Source organism: Solanum stenotomum, chromosome 2 (assembly GCF_019186545.1).
Source record: "Solanum stenotomum isolate F172 chromosome 2, ASM1918654v1, whole genome shotgun sequence".
In the NCBI taxonomy this organism is placed as follows: Eukaryota; Viridiplantae; Streptophyta; class Magnoliopsida; order Solanales; family Solanaceae; genus Solanum; species Solanum stenotomum.
Window position 1 is genome coordinate 64,029,624 of NC_064283.1, and position 23,587 is coordinate 64,053,210.

Genomic DNA, 23,587 nt, shown 5'->3' on the forward strand with positions numbered 1-23,587 from the left:
CGCCCTTGCTCTTACTATGAACCCTCTTTCTATTATACTAAACGTATACTCATAATATTATCCATAAAATAGTATGTGAACGTAATGATATTCTACATTTTCTTTTAACTTATATTCTGAATTTGTCTCTTTGCTAACGATTGTCGAGTCTAGTTAGGTAATGGTTGCTCATATTAGAGTTTGGTTTGGTTCATTAATTATATTAAGATGATTGTCTAAACTAATTCGTCATGATGAAGTTGGTCTTATGGATTAATTAGGTATAAGATCTATCTATTATCCAAAATTGCTTTTTTTTTTTTTTTATTATTTTCCAAAATTACTTTAAATAAGCATACAACAAGCTCAAGTCACATATATATAATGAAACATAAATCAGCTATAGGATTGTGAAAGTTGTCCATGATAAATTCAACTTTAATTTGTATACCTCAATGTCAAATATAGATATTAAAAGTTCTCTATATTTTTACAGACGATCACAATATTCCAAAAGATAAATAATAGGTTCAAAATCAACGTATTAGCAGGGCTAAAACATATTTCCAACTAATAGATATCGCTAATGTGAGTTTTTTTTTTTCATTCATTGTGTTTTATCTATAATTATGTCTATATTAATTTTTTAAAAAAGTAGAAAATTAATCTTTTGAAACTACAATTTTAAATCTACCTCATTTTCTTTTGATACCTTCAATAGTTATTCATGAGTTGTAGTGCACTGGTGGGAGTGCTTCACCCTTAACCAGGTCTCGGGTTCGAGCCCTGGATATGGAGAAAATCCTATTGAGAGTGCCACCCCCGAATGGGCCCTATAGAGCGCAATCTGAATTTAGTCGGAGCTCCAATGTGAATTCCGGACACAGGGTGAAAACCAAAAAAAACAATGCTATGATAAAACTTGCTTATCTGATCCGCATTAGCTCCTAACAAGTCAATAAACTTGCACATGGTGATTTAACAATAATTCAATAATAATATATAATATAATTTTAAAATTAATTTATTTTTTTAAATGTTACTTTTTTAACTTTACCTTTAAATTATTATCATTATTTAAAAAAAGCTCCTAATTAATTAATATTAAAAACTAGCCCAACTAGATTTTATTTACTTATGAGCAAGTCTTCAAGGTCAAAATAATAACTCGTTAAACTTAAATTTCAGTCCATAAAATAAATGAAGTTAAAAATTCAAGATTAGTCACATGTTGGGTTTTACCATTGGAAGTGATTGAAAAATGGAGGGAATTTTTTTGACGAAGAGTGAAAATGTTACTACTTCATTTTTTGGAAGAAGTATACGATGAGATGACAGAGAGAAACTTTCAAGTGTTTAAATATAAAAGCATTTTTTCATATTGTTGAAGGTATGAGAAGAAGACAAGTCTTGCGCCGTCATTGTTCGCTCGATTTCAACTTTGTAAATAATTTAGAGATTATTTTTTGAACAAAATTTTTAGTCATGTGCAGTGTAATTTTTCTGAAGCAGTTCTTGTTAGCTATAACTATCTGATTCTTCCTTAAATATTAAGTATAATTTTTTTCAATGATATCTACTATTCTTTCTTAAAAATTCAAGTGTGATTTGTAGTTTGTCGAGTGAGTACAAAATTTTGCAAATGTGAGGCACCACTATTTACCTAAAGTAAGTCATTCAATCCTGAAAAGATATATTACATAACCTCGAATGCTTAAGAACACACTATAAATTCAGTCGACTCAATTTTCTTTCGATCTTATTTCTACTATTAGTTTTATTAAGTGTTTATTATTCATTTTTATTGAATACAAATTTAGCACATATAACACCATATAATTAAAATAAAAATGAAGCATCATTGATCCATGAATAGAGAATAGGACTTTTGTGGTTGATGATGAGACACATTTTCCCCCTCCCTTTCCTTTTTATTTTATTTTTATCATTCTCATCTCATTTCTAAATAAAAAAAAATTAATTTCTTAAAATTAATTCTAGCCAAAATAAAAAGAAAGGCCAACCACAAATTTCACAAAAAATAAATAATATTTTTCCTCTTTTCTTTTAAATGAATATATATATATATATTTTTTAAAAAAGCTTCTTATCTAACTAACCATAACCAGAGGCACTGAAAGCTTAAAAAAAAAAATGGCGACCTTAACTTCTTCTACTCTGCAACTAACAAAATCAAACCCTTTCTTCTCAAAATCTCCTCTCAAATTCCACGCGCCGTCGTACTTCTCCTTCACCATACGCGCCACCACTGAAGAATCTTCACCTTCCGACACCGACGAACAAACCACCGCCGATTCATCCTCCGATCCCGACAGTTTCGAGAATCGTCTCTCCCAAGTCCGTCTCCGGTACCGTAGTGGAACAGGGAAGAAAGCGGAGGTACGAAAAACTCGAAAGGGGAAAAAAGATTCATCTGGATCCGGATCCGGATCCGGGTCGAACGTGTTTCTCCCACCAATTCCTCTAAAGGAACCTGTTTCCGAAGGTTTACCCGTTGAATTCGGGTTTAGCCCGTTTTCAGAACGGGTCAATGGACGGATCGCCATGCTTGGATTATCCGCATTGCTGTTGGTGGAGCTTGCAACAGGTAAGAGTGTGATTAATTATCATACCCCGGCGATTGTGTTCATTCAGGTTTATTTTGTCGCCGCCGTAGCGGCGGTGTATTTGAAGAATGAGAAAGAGAAAGTTAGCGTTTGGCCTAAATAGTTGAGCTGCCATTGTTGAGCTCTCTGAGAATTTTTTTTTTCTTCCTATTTGTGCATTTGTATGTATGATAAACTTCTCACAGTTGCTTTAAATGCTACTGATTTTAGTATCCAATTGTCTCGGAGCAACGATAAAATTATCTACTTATAATTTATAGATTACATATTTGAGTCGTGAAATTTGATACTTTAGTACCTACATGCAGGGGAGGAGCTAGTAACTTTAGCTCAAATACGGTATTCTGCATATAAATGATATATTCAGAATCCAATTAGCAAAAAATATCATGATCGGAAATCTATAAAATAGAAATCTTAAATGATATATTCAGAATCCAATTAGCAAAAAATATCATGATTGGAAATCTATAAAATAGAAATCTTGGCTTCACCTCTGCCTATGTAACATTTTTGGGATAGGACCCTTCCTTGGATTTTGTGTATGATTCTTGCATCGAGCTGTCACGTAAATTCTTTTTAGTAACATGTTGCCTGAGCCATCTTGTGCGTGTCTAGATTATTTTTTCGAGTTTTTATCACCTTCCATCAGTGAAAGTACCAAGTAAGTTTCACTGAAGTTTAGGTAAATGAGAAAAAAAAAATACCTAATATATTTTGTTTCGATTAGAATTTGAAACTTGATCTTCAAAGAGAGCATCAACTTTATTAACGATTAGGTCACATTAGTGTTATCATATTTAGAAAGTACTGAAACATCCATCATATACATATATGATTTTTTTCATTTCCAACCATAATATATATGGTTCAATGAGTTGTTAATTGTTATGTGTTCAAACTCTCAGTACGGAGTAATGTCTTTAGTGGGAAGCATTTAACCCTCCGAAGTGAGATTTTCTCGACTCATATTTGATTAGTCAGACCCCAAAGCAGATATCAGACATCAAGTTGAGCTATTTGAGATTTTCTCATATTTGCTCAACATATCGTTGTACCCTTTCTTTTCTGTGCATTTGTATGATAACTTTTCAGTTGCGGTAGTGTTATTGAATTTAACCTTGGATGGTTTTTTGACCTCAATCAGTTTAAATTAGGTAAATGACTTCTCTAATAGAAGTAGGGGAAAATAAATTTCGTAACATTTTATATTTGACAGAATAAGTATCGCAAGTTTTAGTAGCATAAAAAATAAAGTGAATAATTTTTTTCCTTAAAATTAATATCTTTGTTCAGGACAATTACAACCTCTCTTCCACGCTTATGGGTAACCTCTTTGGAGAATCGATGACTTAATATTTCTATTCACATTGTAATTCCCTCTTTCATTGTAATTGTAATCGCTGGGAGAATCGATGACTCCCAAAAAATTGATGAATATAGGTACCCTCTTTGGAGAATCAATGACTTAATATTTTTGTTCGCATTGTAACTATCAAGTTTGCAGAAAGTCTCAATCTTATAAATAATTACAGATAGATTATATAATTAGATTCTTAAATGTTTTCGAAATAAAGCAATGGGGTTGCTTCAATTATATGGAGATTGGAACTTTCTGCAATCTTCATAGTTTGTTCAAAATCAAATTTAGCTATTTGTTTACTAGCTCTCATTAGTTATTTGAAACTAAATCGACCAATTAATAAAGATATGTCAAATAATTGAGACCATCGAGACTTAACGGTGGATTAATAGAGCTCTCGAATTCAAATCCTAAAAATGTAGAACTTTTGATGCACAACACTTTATCCCTTCAATGAGAATGGATACATGATGGTGGTCAGGAATTCAAACCCCAAGAATGGACAACTTTTTGATGCATAGCATCCCTTCCATGAGAATGGATAAATCATAGAAGTCGAGAATTCAAACCCTTAGATTGAACTTCAAACCCTAAGAATGGACAACTTTTTTAGGCATAGCATCCCTTCGATGAGAAGGTAAATAATATAAAGTCGAGAATTCAAACTTAGAGTCTAAACTTCGAACCTTTTGAATGGACAACTTTTGTATGCATAGCACCCTTCAATAAGAAAGGGTAAATAATAGAAAGTTGAGAATTCAAACTCAGAGTTTGAACTTTGAACCTTGAGAATGGACAACTTTTCTATGCATAGCACCCCCTTCCATGAGAATAGAAAATAATAGAAGTCGAGAATTCAAACCTTTGAGAATAAACTTCGAACTCTGAGAATGGATACCTTTTTTATGCATAACACCCTTCAATGAGAAAAGATAAATAATATAAGTCGAGAATTCAAACCCTGAGATTTAACTTCGATCCCTGAGAACGGACAATTTTTTATGGACAACACTTGATACCATTAGTGAGAATTGATAACCTTTTTGGTGCAGAGCCCTTGCCACTTTAGCAAGAGTCTACGCAAACCCAGATAAGTTCAACTGGCTTCAAATACCGAATAGTTAAAACCAAAAAAACATTAAGGAGGACAAGGACAGGTCTCAAGAGATGCAAGTGAGGTAGTATGTACAACCATCTCAATCAGGATAACTTTTTGGTGCAGCGCGATTTACCCCTTTAGTGAGCCTACTCAGAGCAAACCTGGTTTAGTTAAACCGGTGGCTTCAAATTCCAAACAGTTAAACCAAAAAAAACACAAAAGAGGACGGGAACGTCTCAAGAGATGCAAATGAGGTAGTATGTACATCCATCTCAATGATAAAGGTGTCACAGATGGTGTTATTGTTAATATCATACTTAACCTGCATAATTTTACCTTGGACAAATTTCCGTCACCGACCTGTTAGTCTAACTGGCCAACACAAGCTGGTTAGAACCACTGAACCCAGGCACTTAAACCAGAAGCTTTAAACAAAGCCAGCATGCATATTAGCAACTTAAAACTAGTAAAAATAGCATTCAAGCCAGCATAGTAGAGCATCTTAAACTAGTAGTTTTCTCCTCCAAAAGAAAGCAATGGTAAAAGCACATTCCTTGGACGGCCTACTAGCAACAAGACTTCTTTTTTACTAAATAAAGACATGCATCAGTGCATTCTCCCCAAAGATTCGAGGTTCAATGGAGATATCACGTCAAGATCTGCTTCTTTTTGACAGAGAGATATCAACACCTCTTCAGGCCAGAACCCTATTTTGTCTAGAGTCACCTTCTTCCTCTTCAACATTTAACATTTGTCTAGATGCATTCAAAAGTCTATCTCTGTTCCTCAGTTACACGCAGCATATCACCTGTACACGTCAGCAAGGAACAACAATTCATTTTCAGGAACAAAGAGAAGCTGAAACAGTGTTTCCCATGGTGCAGCTGTTGATATTTCAGGTATATCAAATCAAAATCTTCTTCTCTTCAATCTGGAGACATCAAATTCCTCTTCATGCCAAAGCTGCCCACTCTGTCTAAAATTACCACCTTCTTGCTCTTCGACATTTCTCATTCGTCTAGGTAAAGGCCGATCCTTGATAGTATCATCAAATTCTCTGTCTCTAGTATTACTTCTTTCAACAAATTCTGCATCACCTTCTTGATAGAACCTAAAAGGCCTAGGGCCACCATTTGGGTGGAAACGGAAATTGTCATTTTCACTGTTATAAGAAGGACGAAAAGAACGAACAGGTCCTCCTCGCCTCTCACCATACTTCCTTCTCTCGTCGGTACTTCCACCACCACGAAGCTCAGGAAATCTAGCAGTGTGTATCGGCCCATCAAAGTACTCATCCCCATCAACCCTCTCCCGACGATCTAAAACCTCAAGTCTCCTATTGCTTCTAGTAAATACCCGATCAGGTGGACTTCTTCTGCTAGAAAGAGACCTCGGATGACTGTGCTCCTGTACAGCATCCACATCCCGCAAATCATTCAGACGCCGAGTAGTATATGAAGGGGAATCACGTCTTCGAGGAACTATCTCTTCAGTGAAAGAAGTCCGTGGAGAAGACCTCATCCTATCTTCCCTGTACATAGCTGGTGACCTGTGATGAGATGAATCTGGGGGACCATTATTGTATCCTTCATTCAATCTCCTCCGAGGAGATGACCAAGGGCCAGGGGACCGTGTACGAGATCTAACAGGAGATTTAGACCGCATTCGAGGGAAATTTCTTCTCTGCATTGTGGTAAACTTTGTATTGCTCCGAACGAAATGACCATCCGGTCCATCATTACGTTCAATTTCAGATTCCCCAACAGTAGGTCTACGTTTAGGTCTAAAGCGATAATCAGCTACACCTCCATAGCTTTCAAAATCACGCCCAGAATCCCATTCTCTACGTAAACTGTCAAACCGGGCCGAGCCCCTCCCTCTTCCCCGCATGAAGTTCCCCCTTGAGCTGCCAAATGACCGGTCCTGAATCCTATCTCGCACAAATTTAGGACCATCAGCATAAGTTTCATCCCTGAAAACACACAGAAAGAAAAAGTCATAGTTGAGCAGCATTCAAATATAAAAAAATTACGAATCAAACAGCAATAAAAAGAAAAATCACCTATTCCTCCGTAGATGAAATTTTTCCTCCTCCATATCTGAATACCTTTCTCTTCCACTTCTTGAAGGCAGTGATCTACCTGTAATAAGTCTGAAATTACTAGGAGGTGTCACATTGGATGCACGAGGTAAGCTGATTATACGGCTCTTGCTTCCAAAATTTGTCAAATCTTTACTAGAGGTAGCATTAACAGGTGTTTCGGCATTTTGCAAAGATGACACAGCTGTTGGTGACAGATCAGATCTTCCAATATACTCGTTATTAGCCTCACCAGCATTTCTTCCATCCCCACTGCTTCCAGCAGGTGTTACGTCACAAAAGACATCCTTTTCGCATCCCTCCTGCACATCTGCTATTCCTGATTGATCAACTGATCCTTGGTGAACAGTGCCAATTGGCCTCTGCTCATCATCTCCGGTTGTTTCCTCCTTATCTAATAATGGACTCTGCAACTTACCATCTTTATGATCAATTTGGACAGTTTTCTCATCACAGCCTTTCACAAAGTCATCATTAGACTCAGTATGAACTGGTATAGTGTAACCTTTGTCATCATTATTGAAGCAATGAGATTCCCTAACGCCAGAAAAGCCAGAAGAATGAACATTTTTGCTGGAAGATACATTATTTTTCTCTGATTCCATCCCCTCAGCAATTGGGTCTTCTTCAATCGACGGCATAATTGGTTCTCGGACCTCACCGTCTTCATATTCCTCATCCTCTCTGCCACACCCCACACTCTCAGTGTCAACATGTCCCGCAATAGCATGATGACCATCAGATTCATAATCAGAACCATAACATTCTTCTTCGGTACCAGCTGATATACTTATCTTTTCCTCATCATTTGCCGATCCCTCAACACTTGCAAACACATTATGTGGGTCTTGTGTCTTTTTGCACACCATGTGATCTTCAATATTCATGCCCACTGAAACAGATGTCTCTACTTTATCACTGGATACATTTGCTTCTTTGAGTTCAAAGTTTGCATTTTGAGCAGCAATATCAGCATTTGCCTGATCTAGAGCATTTTTACTCCTATTAGCTTCATTAGTATGAGCAGAGTACTCAGACGGAGTAGACAAGTCTCCACCACTCACAGACAAATCTGAACAGGTAGACAATCTAGAAGGGCATCCCAGTGGAGGGGTCAAAGGCATTGGCAATGTAGAAGAAGAGGAGGAACAAGACGAACTCTCCTGAAGCTGCAAAACCCTTGCAACTGATTGGTGAGCAATCACATTTGCTGTCATGGATATTTTCTGGCTAACTTCATGGAGTGGTTCACATTTCATTGGTTTTTCCTGAAGTAATTCCTGAGGACCTTTAGTTGACAACTCAATAGATTGCAAATTCTGCCTCACAACTTCAGGTTTTCCTACCTTAGCCTCCAATGTTCTAGCATTAGCTTGTACCAAGGCTTCTTCTACAGGTTCTGACTTAACAGTTTTACAAGTAGTGGAATTCATATTTCTACTCAATGCTGGATTTTTCAGTAAACTAGAGTGTGGATTAACCCTGCTGGAGTCTACTTTAGCTAATGACTGAAGTACAGAGGAGTCAAACCCTCGTAAAGTACTACCAAGACTAAGATGAAGCCCATCCACGGGCTTGTATGGTAGGCTAGGATGTATTGAGATGGGAAAATTAAATTCCTGCCCACTAGCTCCAACAACTTGCTTCCCTTTATCACCATTAAAACCAATAACAGAAGCAGAACTAATAGGCAGCTTTATGTCTAGTAAACTAGATGTCTTACGTAACAGATCAATTTGACTTGCATCTTGAACAGGAACATCATCACCAGAATCCCATGAATCCATGGGAGTATTCAGATCCCAGTTAGATCTATTTGTGCGTGCGGTATCATCAGCATCATAGTTATTCAATCCATTGTTGCAACTTCCGTCCTGGGAAATGTCCTTCCCTTTGTTCAAAGACAGAGAAAGCAACGAAGGATTTAGAGCTCCACGCATCAGGCAACTCCCTGCTGAATTCGGATCAACCAAAGAAGAAACATGAGGTTTCTTTGGGCCTAATGACAGTTCAACGTGCCCTGAATAGGCAGGAAGTTCAAGTTTACTGTGGTTTTCCCCTTGTTTGGCAATAACTTCCTTCTTGACAGCAGTAACTACTGTTGTACCTATAGCTTCCTGGCTAGCTAGTTTTTGGGTCAATGCTGGTTTCACAATATTGTCAACATTTCTTGAAGGTCCAGAGGTAGTATTAGGATTTGTTTCCGAAGATATGGCTAAAAATGGTAGCATAGTAGGCTTAGAGTCAACTTTCACACCAGAAGGTGTTTCTTCTTTTACCTCTAGAAGAGAGTTCTTGGAAGTGTCAGTTTTACCTGTACTGTCACACAAATTCAAGGTCGATCCCTGGCTCAACCCAGAACATTTGGTCTTTGATTCATTTTCATTAGATAAAGATGATGGCTCAGCACGGATAGGTGAAGGAGGTTGGAACATAGAGTTCCACCTCTTCTTAATAGGGATACCTGACGAAGAGCTACTAGACTGCCGAGCAAGAACACCAGTCTGCAAATACATGATGAAATAGAGTGATATTAAAACAAAGCAAGTATAACAGAGTTAGACCAATTCAGCGGCAAATCAGAGATCAGATTGAGACCTCTTCATTCCCGGAAACCGGCATGGTTCTACAGCTTTTTATCTCCAGAAAATATCACTCTAGTACAACGAAGTAGCTCAACACATCTGAAAAACTAGATCACAGTCCTCTAATATCACCCTGCAATCAGATAAGCCAAAATATTACAACACAAAAGAAGAGAAACAGAGATTCATGATGACAAAAAAAAAAAGAAAAAAACACCCCACCACACTACCAAACACAGACACACATAAAACAAAAAAAGACAGCTATTTTAGGAGATATCAAGAGCAGATCCAGATAATGAGTGAAAATCTAAGCATCTAAACCTCATAAACATAAGAAGTCAAGACATAAATGACCAGAGAATAAAAGAATCTAACAATCTAAGTTCCTACTAACAACTAGCAAATCACCAGATTCCTGCAAAATTCACGACATCTCCCACCCCATAAATGGGAAACTACAATAGTAAAAAATCATGAATCTTCTAAACCCAAACTAGTTTCGGATCGAGTCACAGTCAATTGATTGCAGATATACGAAGCAATGAAGACGATCCACCGGACTTATACTTGGTCAACGTCCTCCTCAACACCCCCACCAAACACAAAAGGGGGAAAAACCCAGAAACACCTCCACCCACCCACCCTCTCTATAAAATTTAGGCGATTGTCGAGTTCTATCCAAATTAAGCAAACCATATAGGAAACAATCGATCAACAAACAATACCCACCACCATTCACAATCCACAACAGTCAAATAGTCCAAATCTATTCGATTTCCATGAAACCCCATCTCGAAAAACCTCCATAGATAAACAAAAAAAGCAAATTCATCACTCATCAGATCTTATTTCAGGTAAACCCCAGATAATCAAGAATCAAAAAACATAAGTTTACCTGACAAAAAATCAATACATACAAATTTATCACTCATCAGATCCCTATTTCAGGTAAACCCCAAACATTCAAGAATTAAAAAAAACAGAACTTTACCTGACAAAAAACCACATACCCAATATAAAGCAACAATTAAACATGTAGAAAATACACAAATCTAGCATAAAAAGAAGAAAAGTGAGAACCTTTCTTTGTTCTTAGACAGCAAAGAGTATTGAATGAAGCAAAAAAAATATTGTTTTTTTACAAAAAAGAGTGATAAACAGAGAAGAAGAAGAAGAAAAGGGGAGAAAGACTTTGGTTATGAATTTTCTTGGTGGTTTCCTTTTGGTATATGTGATGGAAATTGGTGTTTTGGTTAGGGTTTGTGGACTTTTCAATAATTGCAATCTTTCCTTTATTTAAGGCCCTTTATTGCCTATCTACCTACCATACCATTTTTTTCTTTTTTGGTATTTCATTTCGACTCGGATATTCACATTCAAATTTGATTAATTTGGAGTCATTTAATAGGACTCTATTTGGGATAGCGTTTTTTATTAAAATTTTTTTATATCCAATGTTCAAACTCCAAATCTCTAATCAAGAGCCAATTTTAGCTTTCTTATTTTTTTTTTATTAATGACACTTTTGACTTATTTTCTTTTCTTTATTTTCTTGTATGTGAAGATAATTGGAGAAGTTGTAATTTTGTGTTGGTTAGGTGGCAAATCATATGTTCCATAGTCTTTTTTTACATTTCTTGAAAACAAAACAAGAATCTAGAATAAAGATTGCTTTTAAAATTTATCATCTAGCTTAAATTTTAAGAAAGGCATAAAAGGGGTCAATTTTTTGAATGGTCGTTACTTATTCGGGTCAATTTAGATAATGATCATTCAGTTCATAATTTATTACAACAATTTATATGGAGCTAATCATGGAAGGAGATAAAAGATGAACTCCCAATCTATCTTACTTAAAATGCTCTATTTCTTATATTTTTTTCTTTGAATATTAATGAGGCGTGTGGAAAAGGAAGAGTCCCAATCAATATATACAATTATTTCTTATCAATCTAATAAATAATAAATAATTTATAAATGTTAACAATATACATATGCAGAGTATTTGAAAGAGATTGAACTTAAATTTAGTTTATGGTATACTCCATCAATTTTCATGGAGACAATAATTGGATGCGATAATAACAAATCGCTAAATTATTTTGTTTAGAGTGTTATTCTTTGAATTCTTACATCTGGATATTTGATAAAGTTAACACTAAAGATAAATTAATTAATTTTATATAAATATTTCTTGTCAATTTAATAAGAAAGTTATAATATTGACAAATATATGTGTAAAGAATCTAAAAGAAGGATTAATTCCAAATTTATCATCTAATTTAATAATTAAAAAGCCAAATAAATAGGTCATCTCTAAGATGCCCCTCATCGGATTCTTCCCTATATAGATATTAATAAGGATAAATCCAAATTTATTATATATGAATATTAACTGTCATTTGAATTAACAATTTATAATGTTAATAAATATACATATTATTATTAGAAAAAAAAAACTTACTGGATTCACTATAATTGTTATTTATTAGTACTCCGAGATATTTCTCCGTCCCTTTTTAGTTGTCATATTTCCTTTTTCAGAGTTAAACGATATGAATTTTGATTAACATTTTAAGATGTATTTTTTCATTTTGTTCAGTTGTTTTGTTGTGCTTTTTACCAAGCCTAGTCTATCAAAAATAGTATCGATGCGGTCTACTACACACTAGCCTCCTCAAGCTGTACTTATGGAATTACGCTGAATATGTTATATTTATTGTAATTTAGACAAATAGTTTTATAAAGTTCAGGAAGTAGGAATTTCCTTCAAAGACTTCAAAAATCCCCTATGAGAAGTACATGACGGACAGCTAAAAGTACAGGCCCGTGAAGCTACAAATTAGATAGACGGAAAGAAAAAAGTGAATTAGATGGACCTAATTAGAAAAAAGTTGTTATCTTAAATCAAAATGAATGGATGAAGTTAGCATTTAAAAGAAATTTCCTACTTACTTATGTTACCCTACATATTATTGCTTTTTTGACTGATTATAGCAATCAAGTATAATCTTGATGCTTTGTCAATCACAAAGAAATTGCTACGATATTACCTTACAATTTCAAATAAACAACAAATTTCAGGCAACAATGGTAAGAATCGAGGTTCCTTGGACAGCCTACTAACAACTAGATTGAAGCAAAAACATGTATTAATGCATAGATTCAAGGTTTGATGAGCTAATCTTTCAAGAACAAAAAACAGATGTAGAAACAGTGTTTTCCCATGGCAACTGCTAATATTACAAGTTCAAAATCTTCTTTTCTTCAATCTGGAGACATCAGATTCATCTTCGACATTTTTCATTTGCGTAGCTTCTCTTCTCCCTTCGCGATACTTCCTTTTTTTGTCAGTACTTTCACCACTGTGAAGCTCGGGAAATCCACCATCAGCCCTCTCCTGATGATCTAAAATCTCAACTCTCGGCCTATCAGGTGGACTTCCTCTGCTAGAAAGAGACCTCGGATGCCCGTGCTCTTGTACAAAATCCACATCTCTCATATCATTCAGACGACGGGCAGTATAAGATGGAGAGTTATAGTCACGCCTTTGAGGAGCTATTGCTTCTTCAGTAAAAGAATTTCGTGGAGAAGACCTCATTCTATCTTCTCTGTACAAAACCGGAGACCTGTGCTGAGTACGGGATCTAACAGGAGGTGCACTTGGATGTCGAAATGAATGCAAGGCATCTGGATTCCTCCTCCTATTACTAGCAAAGGCAGCACCATCTAGTCTACTATCCCAAACAGCAGCTGTACGATTATGTCTAAAGCGATAATCAGCTACACCTCGATAGCTTTCAAAATCACACCCAGAATACCAATCTCTATGTAATCTGTGAAGCCGACCACGGCCCCAGCCCCTGACCCTCCCTCTTCCACGCATGAAGTTCCCCCTTGAGTTACCAAATGAACGGTCCTGAAACCTATCTCGAACATCCTGGATGTTCTCTCTTTCATCTCTTGAAAAACTGCAGCAAGAAAAAAGTTAAGAGCTGAACAACATTATAAAAAAAGTTACAAATCAAACAACAATAAATAAATAAAAAATCACCTATTCCTTCGTAGGTGGAATTCCTCCTCCTCCATATACCAATACCTGAGGTAAACAGGTGTTTCAGCATTTTGCAAAGATGAAAGGGCTATTGGTGACATATCAGTTCTTCCAATATACTCGTTATTAGCCTCGCCAACATTCCTGACAGCTTCTCTGCTCCCAGCAGATGGTCCGACACGTAAGACATCCTTTTCACATCCCTCCTGCACATCTGCTATTCCTGATTGATCAACTGATCCTTGGGAAATAGCGCCAATAGGCGTCTGCTCATCATCAATTAGGTCTTCTGCAATCGACTGCATGATTGGTTCTCGGATCTCACCGTCTGCATATACATCGTCCTCTCTAACACATCCCGCAAAAGCATGATGACCATCAAATTCATAATCATAACCATAACATTCTTTAGCAGCAATATCAGCATTTGCCTGATCTAGAAATTTTTTAGCAGCAATATCAGACGGAGTAGATAAGTCCCAACCACTCACATCTGATGTCATGGATATTTCTTGGATTGGTTCACATTTCATTGGTTTTAGCTCAAGTAATCCCTTAGTTGACAACTTAATAGACTGCAGATTCTGCCTAACAACCTCAGATTTTACTACATTAGCCTCAAATGTTCCAACTGGACGAACTGCAGTTCCAGCATTAGCTTGTACCAAGGTTTCTACAACAGGTTCTGACTCAACAGTTCTACGAGTAGGGGAGTTCATGTTTCCATCTGTAGTTTGCAGAACTTAATTTCTTATTTATTATATCAACATTACATGTATATATTTAGCCAATGAGTCAAATCCTCGTAAAGTACTACCAAGACTATGACGAAGCACATTTGCAGACTTGTATCGTAGACTAGGATGTATTGATGAGATGGGAAAATTAAATTCTTGCTCACTAATAGATGGCTTGCTGTCTACTGAACTAGGTGTCTTACGTAACAGATCAATTTGACTGGCATCTTCAACAGGAACGACATCTTTAGTCTTGGATTCATTTTCATTAGAAAATGAGCGTTCAGGCAGGATAGGTGCACGAAGATACAACATCTTCTTAATAGGAAGAAGAGAGAGAGTTACTAGACTGTCGGGAAAGATCTCCAGGCTGCAAATACATGATGAAATAGAGTTATTAAAAAACAAAGCAAGTAGTACATAGTTAAATCAATTTTCAACAGCAAATAGGAAATCAGATTGAGACCTCTTTGTTCCCGGAAACTGGCATGATTCTAGAATCAGCTAAAGCTAAAGCTTTTCTTTTCATCTCGAGATGATATCAATCAAGTCGTAGAACACAGCTGAAACACTAGATTGCACTCTACTCGTAGAACCCTGAAACCAGATATGCCAAAATATCAGTACAATACAAAAGAAGAGAAACAGAACATTCAAATAGTGACCCCCCACCCCTACCCCACACATGACCCCCCCCCCCCCTACACACATTAATAGGAAGACAGTCAAATAGTCCAAAATCTAATCAATTTCTATAAAACTCCATATCAAAAAACCAATATTTATCATCCTATATATCAGGTAAAAATCCAAAAATTCAAGAATAAAATACAAAACTTTACGTGAAAAAAAATCAATAACACCCCCACCCCCAATAAAGGAACAATCAAACAGACTAGTTTACTATCAACAACTAACAGGTTTCGACCGTCAAACCACCTGTCATAAATTACTGAAAAATCATCAGAATTCTGCAAAATAGACAGAAAAAGCCTACCTTTACCAGTAAATTCACTCGTTTCGGATTTAGGCACAGTTGATTAATTGAACATATATAGATCCAACCATCCAATTCTTCTTTCTACATAAAGGAAACAAAATTGATCAACACACATGATATAAATGCAGTCAAATAGTTTAAAATCTAATCAATTTCCACAAAATCTTAAACTTCAAGAATAAAAAACAAAGCTTTACCTGAAAAAAAACATCAAAAACACACCAAAAATAGGAACAATTAAGTAGCACACACACACATATATATATATATATATAGGAAACAAATGAGAACCTATTTCTCTGTTCTTAGACAGCAAAAGGAGTATTGAATGAGTGAAAAAACTTTAGTTGTTGAATTTTCTAGTGTGGTTTCCTTTTAGTATAATGTGGGATAATTCTACTTACATATATAAATAAATCCTAGTTAGGGTTTGTAGAGAATCTAAAAGAGATACTTACCAAATTTGTCATTGAGCATTAGTTTTAAGGTTAGCTTGTTAGTCTTTTCTAGCAATGATTGTTTAGTTATGGTAACAATTGAATGAAATAACAACAAATATTAATTTTATTTTGTCTATGATGCTTCTCATTGAATTCTTCCCTCTAGATATCTAATAAGTGTGTAAGAAAGAATAAACATCAATTTTTTTACCACTTTGCCTCTCGCACCTCCTCACTGGGGTGTCAGCGTCCCTCGTCTGCACATGCCCAAACCATCTCAGTGTCGCTTCCCTCGTCTTGTCCACCATAGAAAGGTCACTCCCACCTTCTCCCGGATAACCGGATAACCTCATTCGTGATCTTGTCACTCCTAGTATGTCCACACATCCATATCAACAATATCCGTATATCCGCAATATGCATCTTCTTAACATGTGAGTTCTTGATTGGCCGACACTCTACTCCATACAAAAAGGACGGTCTAACCATCGCTCTGTAGAACTTACCTTTAAGTTTTGGAGGTTCCTTCTTAACACAAGACTCCAGAGGCAAGCCTTCATTTCATCAATGCTGTCCCAATGCGATATGTGACATCATCTCCAATGTCAAACTTATTATATACGAATATTACTTGTCATTCTAATAAAGAATTTATAATGTAAACAAATAGAGTAAAGAATTTGGAAGAAAATATTGCTTACAAATTCATTATCAAGTTAATTTTATGAAAATCAGAAAAGAAAGTGATTTTTCGAGTGATAGTTATTTTTAGGGTTAGTCTACATTTTCTGTTTAGCAATGATCGTTTAATTAGTTTATTCCACAATCTGCATGAAACCAACAATGACAAATTCTCGATATCATCTTATTTAAGATATTTCCGTTCAAATTCATTCATTCAGATACTAATGAGGTGAACGATAAGGATATAACCAAAATCATAATATATGAATATTCTTATCATTCTATTAAAGAATTTATAGTGTTAACAAACATACATATATAGAGAATCTGGAAGAGATTGCTCTCAAATTTATCACCGAACATTAATTTTAAATATTTCCTTTTTAATTGTCATATTTCCTTTTTAACAGTTAAACGATATGAATTTTGACTAACATTTTAAGATGTATTTTTTTTTTCATTTTATTGAGTTGTTTCGTTGTGCTTTTTACTAAGCCTAGTCTATCAAAAATAGCATCGATGCGGTCTACTACACACTATCCTCCTCAAGCTGTACTTATGGAATTACGCCGGATATGTTATAATTTAGACAAATAGTTTTATAAAGTTCAGGAAGTAGGAATTTCCTTCAAAGACTTCAAAAATCCCCTATGAGAAGTACATGACGGACAGCTAAAAGTACAGGCCCGTGAAGCTACAAATTAGATAGACGGAAAGAAAAAAGTGAATTAGATGGACCTAATTAGAAAAAAGTTGTTATCTTAAATCAAAATGAATGGATGAAGTTAGCATTTAAAAGAAATTTCCTACTTACTTATGTTACCCTACATATTATTGCTTTTTTGACTGATTATAGCAATCAAGTATAATCTTGATGCTTTGTCAATCACAAAGAAATTGCTACGATATTACCTTACAATTTCAAATAAACAACAAATTTCAGGCAACAATGGTAAGAATCGAGGTTCCTTGGACAGCCTACTAACAACTAGATTGAAGCAAAAACATGTATTAATGCATAGATTCAAGGTTTGATGAGCTAATCTTTCAAGAACAAAAAACAGATGTAGAAACAGTGTTTTCCCATGGCAACTGCTAATATTACAAGTTCAAAATCTTCTTTTCTTCAATCTGGAGACATCAGATTCATCTTCGACATTTTTCATTTGCGTAGCTTCTCTTCTCCCTTCGCGATACTTCCTTTTTTTGTCAGTACTTTCACCACTGTGAAGCTCGGGAAATCCACCATCAGCCCTCTCCTGATGATCTAAAATCTCAACTCTCGGCCTATCAGGTGGACTTCCTCTGCTAGAAAGAGACCTCGGATGCCCGTGCTCTTGTACAAAATCCACATCTCTCATATCATTCAGACGACGGGCAGTATAAGATGGAGAGTTATAGTCACGCCTTTGAGGAGCTATTGCTTCTTCAGTAAAAGAATTTCGTGGAGAAGACCTCATTCTATCTTCTCTGTACAAAACCGGAGACCTGTGCTGAGTACGGGATCTAACAGGAGGTGCACTTGGATGTCGAAATGAATGCAAGGCATCTGGATTCCTCCTCCTATTACTAGCAAAGGCAGCACCATCTAGTCTACTATCCCAAACAGCAGCTGTACGATTATGTCTAAAGCGATAATCAGCTACACCTCGATAGCTTTCAAAATCACACCCAGAATACCAATCTCTATGTAATCTGTGAAGCCGACCACGGCCCCAGCCCCTGACCCTCCCTCTTCCACGCATGAAGTTCCCCCTTGAGTTACCAAATGAACGGTCCTGAAACCTATCTCGAACATCCTGGATGTTCTCTCTTTCATCTCTTGAAAAACTGCAGCAAGAAAAAAGTTAAGAGCTGAACAACATTATAAAAAAAGTTACAAATCAAACAACAATAAATAAATAAAAAATCACCTATTCCTTCGTAGGTGGAATTCCTCCTCCTCCATATACCAATACCTGAGGTAAACAGGTGTTTCAGCATTTTGCAAAGATGAAAGGGCTATTGGTGACATATCAGTTCTTCCAATATACTCGTTATTAGCCTCGCCAACATTCCTGACAGCTCCTCTGCTCCCAGCAGATGGTCCGACACGTAAGACATCCTTTTCACATCCCTCCTGCACATCTGCTATTCCTGATTGATAAACTGATCCTTGGTAAATAGCGCCAATAGGTCTCTGCCCATCAGCAATGGGGTCTTCTGCAATCGACTGCATCATTGGTTCTCGGATTTCACCATCTTCAAATACATCGTCCTCTCTAACACTTCCCACAAAAGCATGATGACCATCAAATTCATAATCATAACCATAACATTCTTTAGCAGCAATATCAGCATTTGCCTGATCTAGAGAATTTTTAGCAGCAATATCAGACGGAGTAGGTAAGTCCCCACCACTCACATGTGATGTCATGGATACTTCTTGGATTGGTTCACATTTCATTGGTTTTAGCTCAAGTAATTCCTTAGTTGACAACTCAATAGACTGCAGATTCTGCCTTACAACCTCAGTTTTTAATACATTTGCCTCAAATGTTCCAGCTGGACGAACCGCAGTTCCAGCATTAGCTTGTACCAAGGTTTCTACAACAGGTTCTGACTCAACAGTTCTACGAGTAGGGGAGTTCATGTTTCCATCTGTAGTTTGCAGAACTTAATTTCTTATTTATTATATCAACATTACATGTATATATACAGTAGAAAGAAGCATCAACAAAGGTAAGAAAATATCCTACATATCTCTTATGATTCCTACAAATATCTCCTATCTATATAAGGTAATAGAATATATTTACAATATTCTGTAACACTCCCCCTCAAGCTGGAGCATATATATTGATCATGCCCAGCTTGTTACACAAATAGTTAACTCGAGCTCCATTCAATGCCTTTGTGAACAAATCAGCTAGTTGCTCTCCGGTCTTCACATAGCCTGTGGAAATCAGGTTTTCTTGAATCTTTTCACGAATAAAATGGCAGTCCACCTCAATGTGCTTAGTTCTTTCATGATACACTGGATTTGAGGCGATATGAAGAGCAGCTTGATTATCACACCAAAGTTTCGCGGGTGTGGGATACTTCAACCCAACTTCACTTAAGAGGTGATGTATCCACATAATCTCACATGTGGATTGTGCCATAGCTCTATACTCAGATTCTGCACTAGATCGAGATACAACATTTTGTTTCTTACTTCTCCATGACACCAAGTTTCCACCCACAAAGACACAATAGCCAGTAGTAGACCTTCTATCAATTTTGGATCCAGCCCAATCAGCGTCTGCAAAACACTCAATGCGAGTATGTCCATTGTTGCTATATACTATGCCAAGTCCAGGGGCGCCTTTCAAGTAACATAATATTTGCTCCAAAGCTGCCCAATGTTTGACTCTAGGCGTGGTCATGAATTGACTAACAACACTAACTGCAAAAGCAATATCCGGACGAGTTACAGTGAGATAGTTTAATTTCCCAACTAATCTCCTGTATCTCTCTGGATCATCGAAAGGATCACCATCATCTTTTGTTAGCTGCATATTGGGAACCATTGGAGTACTACAAGGCTTGGCTGCTGACTTTCCAGTTTCCTCAAGAAGGTCAAGGATATACTTTCTTTGAGATAAAAATATCCCTTTCTTACTCCTACTTACTTCTATTCCCAAGAAGTATTTCAATTGTCCCAAGTCTTTCGTTTGAAATGTCGAATGCAAGAAAGATTTGAGAGAAGATATTCCTGCATAATCACTCCCAGTGATGACAATGTCATCAACATATACAACAAGAAGAATAATGCCAACTGTTGATTGTCTGTAGAAGACCGAATGATCACATTTGCTCTTTGTAAGCCCAAACTTCTGAACTACCTCACTAAATTTCCCAAACCAAGCACGTGGACTCTGTTTCAGACCATACAAGGATTTCTTCAAGTGACAAACTTTCCCATTCTCCCCCTGAGCAACAAAACCGGGTGGTTGCTCCATATACACTTCTTCTTGGAGATCACCATGAAGAAATGCATTCTTGATATCCAATTGATGTAGCGGCCAATTCTTAGAAGCAGCTAGAGAAATAAACAAGCGAATGGAAGTGAGTTTGGCCACCGGAGAAAAAGTATCAGAATAATCCACCCCATAAGTCTGAGCATATCCTTTAGCCACTAGTCTGGCTTTAAGCCTCGCCACAGAACCATCAGGATTTACTTTGACCGTAAAAACCCACTTACATCCCACTGCCTTTTTTCCTTTTTGGTAAGTCTACCAAATTCCAAGTGTGATTTTCATCTAATGCATGTATCTCCTCGAGCATTGCAGCATACCACCCAGGGTGACGCAAAGCTTCCTGAACTGTTTTGGGTACAAAAATGGAATCTAGAGAAGCAATCAAAGAGCAAGATGCGGGAGACAAGTGGTCATATGAGATAAAATTAGCAATGGAATATACTGATTGACACTGACGCTTACCTTTGCGAAGAGCAATGGGAATGTCAAGATTTTCTGTTGGAGAGGGACTGATCGGAGGAGGATCTGATGACAAAATAGTTGGTGCAGGACATGTATCATTGGTCACTTGTCTCCTAGAATAAACTTGAATTATCGGCGGCTTTGTTTGAGCAGAAGGAACATCAGAAGACACATTCTCAGTTGACTGCTCAACACTACCACAAACTTCCTTATGATGTTCTGAGCTTGGTGGAGTGATCTTATAAATGAGCCATTCTTCTTCTTCCTGTCCCTGAGTTGGAGAAGTGTCGGGAGAAGAAAAAAAGGAAATGTTCTCAGAGAACGCCACATCTATCGATACCATATATTTGTTAAGGGTTGGAGAGTAGCACCGGTAACCCTTTTGTAAGCGAGAATATCCCAAAAAAACACACTTCAAAGCCTTGGGATCTAGTTTAGTAACATGGGGTCGCACATCACGAACATAACAAGTACTTCCAAACACCTTTGGCTCTAATGAAAATAATGGCTTATTTGGAAAGAGAACACCATAGGGAATATCACCATTAAGCACTGTGGATGGCATGCGATTAATTAAAAAGCTAGCTGTGGATATCGCATCCGCCCAAAATTGCTTAGGTACCTTCATTTGGAATAGCAAAGCACGAGCAGTCTCAAGCAAATGTCTATTTTTTCTCTCAGCTACTCCATTTTGAGAGGGTGTATCCACACACGAAGATTGATGAAGAATACCATATTGATTCATGTAGTTCTGAAATGATGCTGACATGAATTCTTTAGCATTATCACTCCTCAATATATGGATAGAAGCATTAAATTGTGTCTTAATCTCAGCACAAAAATTAGAGAAATGGGAGAACACTTCAGAACGATTTTTCATAAAGTAAATCCATGTCATTCGGGAAAAATCATCCACAAACGTAACAAAATATCTGAACCCGACTTTAGAAACAACCGGACATGGTCCCCAAATATCTGAATGAACCAACTCAAAAGCAAAATCAGCCCGCTTATTATTCCTAGGACTTAACGAGCTTCTATGGTGTTTTGCAAAATGACAAGACTCACAATCTATTGAAGGTACATTATGAAATTGAGGACATAATTTCTTCAAAACTGGTAGAGAAGGATGTCCCAAACGACAATGTGCTTCAAATGATGAGACGATACTGGAGCAAGCAACTGATGGAGGCGCCCATTCATCAAGAATGTAGAGACCGTTTGATACATGTCCTTTACCAATAATCTGTTTCGTCATAAGATCCTGAAAAAGACAATAATCGGGATATAAGGAGACAAAACATTGTAGTTCTTTGGTAAGTTTACTCACAGAAATCAGATTAAAGGCAAGACTAGGTAGGCCTAGAACAGAGGACAAAGTAATAGATGAAGTGGGGTTAACGATTCCAGATCCCTCAATGGTATAACTAGATCCATCAGCTATGGTAACAGAGGATGGTACTTTATGTGACCGGAATTTAGAGATTATTTTGGGATTACCTGTCATGTGATCTGTGGCACCCGAATCAATGATCCAGTTGCTTGAGGAGGAAATGAGACATTTGTTACCTGACTCAGTAAGGGCACGGGCTGGAGTGGTTTCATTCATTGATTCCTGATACTTTGTAAGTCTAGCATACTCATCGGTTGAGATTGTAACAGTTGAGGGTGAACTAGAAGTGGCAGCAACAGTGGCAGTCTGAGTTTGAAGTTGTTGGTTGCGATTCTGTAATTTCTTACAGTTTCGCCTTATGTGCCCGGGTTCCTTACAATAGCGACAAGTATTATCGTTGATCCATCTCCCAGCATCATTGTCTCCTCCTTTGTTATTGTTCCATCTCCCAGTATCATTGTCTCCTCCTTTGTTATTGTTCCATCTCCCAGAGTTATTGTTGTTGTTCCACCTTCCTGCATCATTGTTATTGTTCCATCTCCCTGCATCATTATTGTTGTTCCATCTCCCTGTATCATTGTTGTTCCATCTCCCTGCATTATTTCTTCCTCCTCCTCCTTTTGCAACAAGCACATTGGTCTGCTGGATGGATGGAGTACTCTCTGTGCGCAACACCCGACTGAAAACATCTTTGAGAGAGCTGATCTCAGAACTAGACAGAATATGTGATTTAGCAGTTTCAAACTCAGATGGGAGTCCTGCTAAAAAACTCATTATAGCCATTTGTTCCCTCTGAGCCTGCTGCACCTTGATATCATTACTGAATGGCAGAAGTACATTCAGTTCCTCGTAGGTTTTCTTGAACTCCATGAAGTATGTAGTTAGTGACTTAGTTTCCTTCTCAGAACGATAGAAAGCCTTACAAACTTCATAAATCCTAGATAAATTACCTTTGCCAGAATATAAATACTCCAAATAATCCATTAACTCTTTCACAAACTCACAGTGATTAACCAAACCAACAACTTCATTGTCAATAGAGTTTATAATTTGCAAGAG

The 23,587-nt window shown here is 36.8% G+C and overlaps 2 protein-coding genes across 6 annotated transcripts in view; one reads left to right on the forward strand and one right to left on the reverse strand.

The window, feature by feature from the left end:
* Window positions 1-2,094: 2,094 nt before the first annotated feature.
* LOC125856859 (uncharacterized) lies at window positions 2,095-2,831 on the forward strand. Its single transcript, XM_049536506.1, has one exon. The coding sequence runs from the start codon at window positions 2,134-2,136 to the stop codon at window positions 2,707-2,709; it is 576 nt and encodes a 191-aa protein (XP_049392463.1). The 5' UTR covers window positions 2,095-2,133; the 3' UTR covers window positions 2,710-2,831.
* Window positions 2,832-5,298: 2,467 nt separating this feature from the next.
* The window catches only part of LOC125857000 (uncharacterized), a 154,197-nt gene continuing 135,908 nt past the window's right edge, over window positions 5,299-23,587 (reverse strand). For 3 of the 5 annotated variants that reach the window (XM_049536660.1, XM_049536666.1, XM_049536665.1), the window contains exons 2-3: window positions 7,131-9,673; window positions 5,299-7,040 (exon numbers count right to left, since the gene is read on the reverse strand). In XM_049536660.1, the coding sequence (XP_049392617.1) occupies window positions 5,978-7,040; window positions 7,131-9,673 (3,606 nt within the window). In that variant the 3' untranslated portion in view covers window positions 5,299-5,977. Of the gene's footprint in view, window positions 7,041-7,130; window positions 9,674-9,767; window positions 9,888-10,748; window positions 10,771-10,837; window positions 11,042-23,587 lie in introns of those variants that run through there. The other 2 variants (XM_049536661.1, XM_049536662.1) reach the window with 2 other exon arrangements.

What these genes read in the sequence shown, in the direction of transcription:
- LOC125856859 (XM_049536506.1), top strand. Translation starts at nt 2,134, where the DNA reads ATGGCGACCTTAACTTCTTCTACTCTGCAACTAACAAAATCAAACCCT.